The sequence below is a fragment of the Cicer arietinum genome, chromosome 7 (genome assembly GCF_000331145.2).
Source record: "Cicer arietinum cultivar CDC Frontier isolate Library 1 chromosome 7, Cicar.CDCFrontier_v2.0, whole genome shotgun sequence".
Lineage (NCBI taxonomy): Eukaryota > Viridiplantae > Streptophyta > Magnoliopsida > Fabales > Fabaceae > Cicer > Cicer arietinum.
This window is the reverse complement of record NC_021166.2, coordinates 16,826,384-16,837,867: the sequence shown is the minus strand read 5'-3', so window position 1 is coordinate 16,837,867 and position 11,484 is coordinate 16,826,384. Positions and strand designations below refer to the sequence as shown.

Genomic DNA, 11,484 nt, shown 5'->3' with positions numbered 1-11,484 from the left:
ATCACCAATCGAGAGTCCTTTATTATTGACCTGTTGCTTGCATAAACCGATAGTTAACTCTTACCCAATAGTTGACTCTTACCCTAACCACTAGTCAATGATAATTTAGAATCATAACCGTGTCTATAGTTCTTTTTTCTTCCATGTCCACAACGGTCACTCCTCCATTCTTTCTCAAACTTAGACTCATAATATATTTTGTGACGATAGCCAATGACTTCCTAATGAAATAATATCTCAATGTTTATGTATTCAGAACTAATTATAATTAACAGGACATAAACTTAGCTAGTAATGTACATAGAACATGTTCTTTTTTACTAAAAACTACAAAAACACGGATCTAATAATAATTAACAGGACATAAATTACCAACAGTTTTTTTTTTCCTTCCAGAGAGTTTACAATTATTTCATAATTCATATTCCTTGTAAGATTATATAAAATATAATTTTTAAAATTTATATCATATTAAATAATATATTAATAGTTTAGCATAAAAAAACAGTTATAGTAAAGTTAATAGTAATAAAAAGTAAATCTCATTCTAGTGTCTCCCAAGGAAAAAATGCAAAATAAATCAGTTTTGTTTTCCGGAATAAAAAGTCTGAATAATTTGTTATAGTCTATCACTATAAACAAATGAAACTTAAATTTAGAAGAGGAAATTTAAATCTCCTCTAAACAATTGTAACATGGAAATCGGTGCCACTTTAATAAATAGTATAGTAATAATTAGTGATTCTCCATTCTTTCTAAAAGAGGCGTCCTTTTCAAATTTAAGTACTTTTTAGAGAAAAAAAATTATCTCTAAATATATATAATAATTTTTTCAATTTATTAGCTTATTTATTATTATTTTAAGTATATTATTTATTAATAATATTAATTTATTTTAAAAATTAAATATAACAATTTAAATACATAAAATAATTTAAAAATATTAAAACTAAAATAAATACATTAAATATTATTTTACTGACTTTTTGAATTAAACAAATGTGCTTACTATGGAGGTAGTAGTATAAAGGATGAATTGAAGTTCCAGAAGAATCCATATTCATGCCACCTACTTGACCCTATACAAAAACAAAGAATTTTCTTACACATCCTTTATGAGTAATTATTGTTTTTTAAATTGTGGGGAGAGCAGGATACTGTTCAATATTAAGACGAATTAAATATGGGTATAAAATAGAACCACAGTATATGTGATTCCCAATCTTAATCCCAATAGTCAATGATAATTTGGGATCATAGTAATGTGTTATTGGTTTTCCTTCTAAGTCCACAGTGATAACTCCTCCCTTCTTTGACAAATTCAAACTCGGAACCTTTTTTGTCACAATAGCCAATGTCTTTCTAATGATAGGATATCTCAACATTAGATCCATTTCAGGAGTAATGCCCTGCCAGTAACACAATCAACAAATAGATCAAGTATTAGTTAACAAAACATAAATTTTTATTTTCTTTTTCTTATGTAAAGAACTTACGGTTGTTTTTTAATTCACAATTTAATTGGTTATCATAAAGTTAATAAATAAGATAAATTTATTTTAGTTTCTGAGATGAGAAAAAAAAAAATGCAAGACACAGTTTAATTCTTTGAAATTAAATTGTCTATGAATAGTGTCATAATTACATAATAGTTATGACATACTAGTTTTTCCATCATAGACTTTTTTAGGTATTTATTATTATTTTTTTTGTAACTAATGTATTTTAAATTAATAATACTAGCTAAAAGACAATTTTTTGTATTTGTTTCCTAATTTACCAAATTGAGTGACATTATTAAAACTTGTGTGTGTTGACGTGGTAGCTGTGCCATAAACGGGGATAAATAATTCGCTTAAGTAACCAATTTTCTTCCATATAAAAAAATTCATGAATAATAGAGGGAAACAAATTAAAATAAAATATTTGTATGTGATTTATATGATCAGAAAACAATTGTCTAAAAATTGTAGTATGATAATTGAAAAAAATAGGTTAAATGCTTAGTGCGTATATAATTATAAACATGCATAAAACTTCATATATAATATATATGTATATACCAAATAAGCACAAAGAATATCATCAAACATTATAATAACTATTTGCATGGTGAAAAATGATACCGTGGCTATTCCAATCCAAAACAGTCCATGTCCATCATAATGAATGTTATCAGGCATGCCAGGGAGGTCACAAAACTTTTCTATGCTTCCTCTTTTTTGGCCCTTTATGTAATATTTCTTGCAATTCATCCTGCATGCATCATTTACCCATACAATGAAATTAGCCCTATCTGTGTGAAGGATGTAAAATTGTTGGGGAACATGTAAAAATGTTAGTCAAATTCAAATGAAGCCCATCCCCTTTAAGATGCAGTAAGTAGGCAATTTGATCTTTGAAATCTTAAACATCAATTAAAATAATTTATGAACTTTGCTCATTGAAAAATACATTATTAAAATTTTAAAATATTAATCAAATTAAGTCATCTATAAATTTTAACTATTAAAAATGATAATATAACATTCTAATTTAATACGTGGCTTTCATTTGTTGATGTAAAATCAACGTGAAAGATTCATATATTTAATTAATATATTATATCATAGTCTTTAATAATAAAAAATTTATAGAACAAGTCTTTTAATTGACATTTTATAATTGGACGCAATTAAGCTATTGGCGGACCCACAACCATAGATGTATTTTTTTATTTGAAAAATTTACAAATTAATATTATCAATGTTTATAATTTCTAGAATCAATTTGTCTATTTGATGATTGATAAAGACTTATTAAATTTGATTGCAATTCATTTAAGAAGATTTATTTATTTATTTATTATTTTAACTTTTAATTATAAAATGACACTTTTTAAAACGATTTTATTATCTTAATTTATAAATCTTTGCAAAACATATATATTTTCTTAAAAATAAGGTGACTAGTTTATAATAAGAAAAAAAAAAAAAAACTTTTTTAAAATGAAAGTAGACAAGGCAATAAACAACTTACAAAACAGTTTCACAAAAGACGACGAATTGTTGATCAGGTGAGACAGCAACTCCATTAGGAAAATATAGATGAGTGAGTAGTAGGGTTGTCTTTTTTGTTGTTGGATTATAGCTCAAAAATCTACCATTAGGATTCCCTTCTAATATATCTAGGATAGAATCCTTAACAGAGTACTTGTATGAGGCATCGGTGAAATATATAGTACCATCATTTGCTACATCAACACCATCTGTTAATTTGAATTTTAATCCCTCAATTTCATTCACAAGCACCTCAATCTCCTTTTCTCTTGTTATTCTCAGTAGTCCCTATATATATTTCATTAGATATATGCATGCATCACAACCCATCATGCACATGCACTTAATAAAAAACCGTGCATTAAATCATTAAATAATCAATTGGATACTTAAAATTATGATTTTTTTACTTAACAAGTGAACTCTAATTTGATTAAGATTCTTCAACGATGCACTTTGCAAACAGAGAAAACAAAACAAGTTTAATAGAGACTACCAAGACAAAACACGAGCACATGTATTACAATTAAAAATCAGCATCTCACACAGCTGGCACAAACATCAACACTAGATATCTACAAAAATCTCTTTGAAATAGCCGATCATTTTTTTTTTTCCAAAAAAAAAAGAAATAACCGATATTTTTTTAAGTCCTATATAGACTTTATTTAAGAGACTTTACATCCTTTTATACTAGAAGGAAATCAATTAACAAAAACATACGATTGTTTAAAAAGCACAAAAATATACGGGTAAATGATCCAATGTTTTAATAATATTAACAATACCCTTTAATATGATACCTATCATAGAAATGAATTACACAGACGTCTAAATTAGTTAACAAATAATTTGATCACAAGATAATTAATATTATGATAAGAAGATATGATAAGATACATCTTCTAAAAAAGTATTATGATAAGATATATTATTGGATTTTTGTTTATTTTCTTATTCATTTTATGTCCTGGTCCAGTGCACTTTGCAAATAGAGAAGCCAAAAAACAAAAAGTCTAATAGAGACTGCCAATACAAAACTACTCCTAATTATAAAACAAACACCAGCACACCACACACACATGTATTACAATTAAAAATGGACTAAACGTTATTAACTCTTAGTTAAGTCGATAAATATTAAAATTATTAAATTGAACTAAAAATGATATATTAATATAAAAATTAACATTATACTTGACACCGTAAATAAAATAAGGTGAACAATATATATATTTTTTTAATTATTAAGATATTTTTGTGTGATATATAATTAAATTTATATTAACTACTTATTTAACATACATTAACCACTTTATATATATATAATTTTTGTTTCAATATCTTAAATTCACTGCACAACGACTTCTCTGACTAAAATCACATTCCTTTGAGGAAAAAAAAGAAAAACATTAATTGTAGTTTTTGTATTTCTATTTTTATCGATTCACATAATTAATTTTTTTCTAAATTATAGTTTTAGTCTCTCCGTTTGATTTTGTAACTAAAAAACGACGACGTGAAATGTTTTAAATAATGTGACATATAATACGATGATATAAAGTAATTAACACCCATGAAATGGAAATAAAACACCATGAAAACTTAAATTTCAAATTTTTTATTTATTTTAAATTTAATTAGCGACATATGAATAATCAATACATATAGATGATTCAAATCATAGAATTGTATGTCACGTCAATTAAAATACATTAAATCGTTATTTTTTTAGTTAAAAAATCTAAGAGAGAGAGGGACAAAAACTATCGACTTTTAAAATAAGAGACCAATTACATGAATCAGTATAAATACAGGGACCAAAACTGCAATTAAATCTTAATCTTTTATTTTAATATTTGACAATTTTGATCCATTTCTTTATATTTTTAATTACAAAGATTGTAATTTTGCCTATCCGTCAACATGAAATATAATATTGAAAAATTAAATTAATTAATTGATAAAAATCAAAAATCAAAATTGCAATTAGGTCAAACAATAGTGAAATTTGTTCTTAAAAAAAATCGTTTTTCAGAAAAAATATATTGAAATCCAATATTTACATGGAAGAGACTTACCAAGTCAGCGTCAGCAACAATAAGGTCACCATTCCCATAAAAAGCGAGTCCAAGAGGCCTTCCACCAGTGTTAACCCAATTTTCAACAACTGAGTCATCCACCGATTCATTCAACGTAACTCGTTTAATCCATCCATCTTCACATCCAGTATAAACGACACCCAAAGTAGCGTCGTATAACAAGTCTTCAGGTCCCGCAACTTTTCCCTTTGCCAAAGTTTCAGACCCTAATCGCATGTGGTTGTTACGTAGAGGAGCCGCCAACGTGGCTCGGTTTATTTCGTTGACCGGTAGATGAACCGGTTCGAATGGATCGAGCCGGTATAGAACCGCTGCTGCTATAACAACCGGGAGAACTATAGTTAAGAACAGTGTTAATAGCCTTGTTCTTGAGACCGACATCCCCGAACCGATAAGCTTTTTGTGTTGTTTAAAAAGGTTTAAGAATTAAATAGAGTTGATAGAAGATTGTTGGATGTTAACGATGCAAATCAATCAAAACAGTACTAGTAATTTATAATATAGTCATGATTCATGATGGACCATTTCAAAGGCTGAGATTTGTGTGATAATAGTACTTAAGTTCTTATATTAATAATTATCATTTTACTTAATTAAGCTGTTAGATAATAGAGATATAACGGTGAAATTATGAGAGTTCACTCTTCAATTACTTATTCTAAAATTTGTATTTTGGGTTTTTTAAATTAGCATCGTACAAAAGTTGGTCTGTCTTGCAAATCCATCTTGATCAGTAAACAATAAATTGATTATAACCCACTTCAAAACTATACAGGAATAAGATAAAATAGAAAAATTACCGGGTTCAGATTATTCTTGTGACTTTGAAGGGTGGTAGCACTGTATATAGATATTTTTTTATGAAAAAAATTGGGTCCTTCAAAAACAAGCCAATATAGACCAATAGTTATATGGGTGCAGACTAAACGGATTCGATTGTTATACATGTACCCCCACAAACTAAGGGAAAGACATAAATACCCTCAAATAAATATTAAAAATTACAATTTTTTATCATTCTACTATTTGAGTTTGTGGGTACAGAAATGAGTTTCAAAATTTTCAAAGATACATTCTGAAAAACTTGAAAAAAGTTTTCCGGTATAGAATACCATTTTCGGAAATCTTATTTGAAGTTTTCTGAAACTACCGGAAAACTTATTAATTTCAACCTTTCCGAAACATATATAATACCGGTATTTTTTATTTTTTATTTAGATTTTTGAAAGTTGCCAGAAACTTTTTTTTTTAGAATTCTGAAAGTTATCGGAAAACTTCAACCCACAAAATTTCCGAAAGTTCCTTTTAATTTTATTTGTATTTTTAAGAAAAAGTATTTCATTATTATTTATTCAATTCATTTTATTTTAACTACTTTTTTTCTAGTGGATGCGGTTGCTAGAAGAAGAGACAACAAGATAGTACGAAGAACACGTGACATTAAAACTTCATCATCTATGAATGCTCCTAAAATGATTCGACCGACAACATCCCAGACGACGAATTATAATGGAAGATGAAGAGTCAGGATAACAAGGTCATATATCTATCATTGAAGCTGATATTGGTATACATGAGGAGGAAAAGATTGTGGTACATGAGGAGGAGGAAGAGAATACTATTGTACATGAGGAGTATATGCAAGAGGGACCTATACAATAGAAGGGACTTGTATAGTAGAAGGGTGAGCTGACACGGTATCTTGAGGAAACATATAATTTATCCGTCCTTACACGATATCGACATAATGTGTCTGGAATATTGTGGTTTGGTCAAGTAAGTTAAATTAATTATTATTTATGGTGCATTGAAAATACTTAAATTAATTATTTTTTTGTTCTATATTTAATTTTATTGTCATATATTTTATTTGTATGCAGGAGCGACCATGCTGAAAATTGTTGCTCATAGAAAGAAATTACAACAATTTACTCCACAAGTTATCTCACAAATTATAGAAATGTGAGTGAATTTGGTTGTATTAGCCCCACTACAACGGGATAGTCTGAAGCTGATTGACAACTGCCTGATTTCTGCGTTTGTGGAAAGATGACACTCAAAGACCTCGTCATTTCACATGTCATTTAGTGAAATGACGATTACTTTCGATAATGTTGTCAATCTGTTAGACGTTCATATTAGGGGTGAGTTCTACAGTCAACCACCTGACCTAAATAGAGTAATAGCATGTAATCTTGTCATAACTTTATTAGGGTTGCCTTTTGAAGAGATATGGGAGGAAACCAAAAAAACAAGGGGTGCACACTACCTATTAGATTAGTTGAAAGAGGTATTCAAAAGACAGTGTGCAGTAGAGTGATTTGATTGCGCTTCTATGGTGTATCTGCTGAATCTGGTAGGCAATACAATTTTTGCAGAAAAAAAGTCATACGTTAATTGATGTGAAATATTTCTCCTTATTCAGAGATTTGAAAGGTACAAGTAGATATACTTGGGGTAGTGCTGCACTTGTAGTCCTTTATGACTACCTCTCCAATGCTAGTTGTTAGGACACCAAACAGTTAAGTGAATATATGTCGATGTTGCATGTAGTAAATATTTATGATTATTATTAATTGTTATGAATTTTATTTATTAATTTTTATGTTTATCATTAATTTATTTATTTTTATTTGAAACAATGTTGGATATACGAATATTATCCACATATTTGTAAAAGAGGTGATCAGGGTGTTGAAGTTAAGTGCATTGCTAGAATGAAAAGATGGAGTTATAAACAAGGTAAACACAAAATCCCTGAGCATAGACAGATGATTTATGCACTAACACTAATTAATGTCATATGGAAACCGTGAGAGAATCATAAGGATGTCATTCCCTTTGATGATATAATGTTATAAATTGGCCTCCTCTGATTATGCAACATTGTAGTGACGTATTTGCCTGAGAGGTGTCTGAGACAATTTGGATACATCCAACATATTCCACCACCCCACTTCCAATTTTTTCTAGATTATTCGATGTAGATGTCAAATAGATAAGATATTTGAGCCTTGTTACCGAACTGCATCACAGGATACGTCTAGCAACATATCCATTTAAGTGTCATGATGGATATTTGGAGTGGTTCTACAAAGTATCTCATCTACTGTTAGTGCGACCAGATGGTGCACCCCAAGTTCTAGATTTAACATCTCCACTGTTGTAGAAGCTTCTAGTGAACAGTTATCTATCCGCAATAGGGGAATGATCTTATGCACTGGGGGTTGGATGCACATAATGTTGATCCAAATGACAACATGTATAATTACTTTCTTTTAAAGTTTTATATTTAACGCGTCATAATACTAGTTAGTATTTATTTAATTTTATTTGTGATGAATATCGTTTTTGTAATGTTGTTATATCATTGACTCTACTTTTATTTGTCATGAACATCATTTATGTTATTTTAATTTATTTTATTATTTTACAATATTACTATATCATTACTTTACTTTTATTTGCAATGAAATATAACGAAAGTAGTAACTAAAATGAACTAATTAACAAGTGCATTTTATATAAGTTTTAAAGTATTGTAGTTCATACAAAATTAATCTTCATCTAATGACATGACATCTACGGGTTGACATTTTGTGTAACACGTGTCATATGGCCTAATAAAAATCTCCACTGTTGTAGACGTCTCGCGTATGCTATTGCCCAAGAAGTTGTTTCCTCAGTGCAATATTTCTTCCCACCTGGTGCAGTGTCTAGCATTGGAAATTCATCTTTCATCTTTAACTGCAAAATAAATTGAAGATATTATTTTTTGGAAATCCATCTTCCATCTTTAATTTTACTATTTAAAAAATAGAAGTATTATTTAAGAAAATAATATCATTTTACCGGAATCCAATGACTTACTTCAAAAAACCAATACATATAATACGATCATTTGTTGTCGATCTTGAATGTGAACCCGTCATTAGAAAGAAAGTCATGGAAAATGACTGACCAAATGTCACTAGAACAATATTATATGTTGTCGCTATCACGTAATCCATATCAGGTATGGACATCTATTTATTTAAGGGTTGAATACCAAAACTTGTTATCTTCAAAGAATCTCTCATTTCTCTAATGTGTCCTAGAAATAATCTATCATATGGATTTATATGAGAAGTAATCTCCTGGTCCAACTATGATTCATCTTTTATGTCTTTGTTGAGTTCACATTCATTGCTTAATTTCCTCCATTGAATATGCACAACATCTAGAGGAATTGATTCATCCATCAATTTATATTGTGTCAATTCACAAGCACAAGGTAATCTGCAAATAGATTTGTTGGTACCTACACACTCAACTTTCTCGTATTCTACAGCAACGCATCTTTGAGCTTCTCTTGATACAAATGTATTTAAACACTAATAAAATGAATTGTTGTGTTCATGCACTTTATCATAGAAAATTTTCTAAAACGAAACCCTGATTTTTTTAAGTTGCAACCTTATCATGTTGTTCATAGCCTCCCAACATTTACACATGTCACCCATGTTGTATTCCAACATTAACTTTTGTTTCCAATGAGCCGAATCAACCATATCATTACATGTAAATTGTCACCATGGAGCAATCCAACAATACATAGTAAAATTAAAAATTAGAAGTTTTGTAGTGACATGACATACATGTTAGTTGTTGTATTCCCCAAATGTATCACTCGATTTATTCATACTTTAACAAACCTTTGCTTATGAGGAGTCAACCAAGTTTCTTTAACATAATCAATAAACATTTTATTATGTACACATGATAGCTCAAACATGTGCAAGCACATGATATACTCTTTTTCATCACTACAATACATAATGTCTTTCCACATATTCAATACTAACTCTTGCCTGTCATTTAAGACATAATGCTTGTATTTTGCTACAATATTTTTGTTGATGTGAAATCGAAAAATCAAATTAACACCATGTGAAAATACAATATCTACTGTTTTCATTAAAGCATGATCCCTATCTATCACAATTACGTTAGAAAATTTGTTTTGTGTAACAAACAGTTCTCTTAACTTCTCTAATGCCCAACATAAGTTTTCTTCAAGCTCACATTCCAATAAGGAAATTCAACTAGAAATATCTTATATGTTGATGTCATACCAACAATTTAAAGAAATGTAATTTTGTATTTATTGGTTTTGTAGGTGTTGTCCATAATCATCACGATATGAAACAAGTTCAACAACTTCACTGAATTCGGATGGACCCAACAAATATCACTTATAACATCTGAGTCTTCTCGCTTTCTATTCCAACATGCATATTTTGTATCTTCAGTTAATTTGAATAAATATTGCATCTTTGTCCTATTACCTCTCACGTGTAATTGTATCATACTCCTTTATTTATATATTTGTGAGATCTGAGTAACATTATTTGTATCTCGGTCTTGCAATGAGAGTAATATGTGTCTCGGTGCAACAACATATTTTGTTAAGTCATCAACATGTTTTTTGTCTTCTTCATCTAAACATCCAACAAATGCATGTCCCTCCAAAATATCAAGTAATTCATGGTTGTGAATTCCACAAATTACTTTAATTGTCGATCCTAAATCATCTTTTAATAGTTTTGATCTAAGCTTAAAATGACAACCACACTTTTTTGTTGAACTTCGAGTTAAACTATCAACAAGTTTGTATTTTCCTCATTTGTCACAATCTAATATTAATTTATTCCGCCTCCCTTTTCTCCCGTCTCTCTATCTGATCTAGTATTGATAACGATCACTTTGTTTTCTATATCAATTTCTCTATCCCAATTCACAACAGTTTCCCGTGTATTAAATATATGAAATATAATATAAAATAAATTATAATATATTTTTATAATATTAATTATAATTAATATTTTTACAATAATATATTTTCACAATTAATCACAAATAATATATTTTTACAATATTAATATTAATTATAATTATTCATACTTGACCTGTGTAGTATCGATGCATGTTATATCACATAATAGTAGTGGTTTATCCATATCTGTTAAAATTTATTTAATTAAAAAAAAAATAGATGTGTATCGGAAAATTTTGAAAAAGATTTTCGGTAATATTGATTTTAATCCTTCTGTAGCGGAAATTTTTTAAAAATATTTTCGGTATACATATTTGAAAACTTATGTATCAGAAATCTTGTAAATTTTTATTTTCAGAAATCTTATAATTTTTTTTTTCCGGAAATCTTTGAATGGTATAAAAAAAAAGTGAATTAGAGTTGGTAAAATAGTAAAAAAATTAAAAGTAAATTTGACATTTTTAAAAATTTATGAAGGTATAGATACAATTGGGAGTATAGGGTATAATTTTCAACGGATTCTTAAAGC

At 28.4% G+C, this 11,484-nt stretch overlaps 1 protein-coding gene across 2 annotated transcripts; it reads right to left on the bottom strand.

The window, feature by feature from the left end:
- Positions 1-943: 943 nt before the first annotated feature.
- On the bottom strand, positions 944-6,050 carry LOC101511710 (protein STRICTOSIDINE SYNTHASE-LIKE 5-like). Of its 2 annotated transcripts, XM_004509364.4 has the most exons (5): positions 5,941-6,050; positions 5,120-5,454; positions 3,019-3,326; positions 2,127-2,256; positions 944-1,409 (listed from the first exon to the last, which is right to left on the bottom strand). In XM_004509364.4, the coding sequence occupies exons 2-5, from the start codon at positions 5,354-5,356 to the stop codon at positions 1,134-1,136; spliced, it is 951 nt and encodes a 316-aa protein (XP_004509421.1). In that variant the 5' UTR covers positions 5,357-5,454; positions 5,941-6,050; the 3' UTR covers positions 944-1,133. The 2 variants fall into 2 exon arrangements, with proteins under 2 accessions (XP_004509421.1, XP_004509420.1); XM_004509363.4 differs by lacking the exon at positions 5,941-6,050 and having other exon boundaries at positions 5,120-5,846.
- Between the last annotated feature and the right edge of the window lie 5,434 nt (positions 6,051-11,484).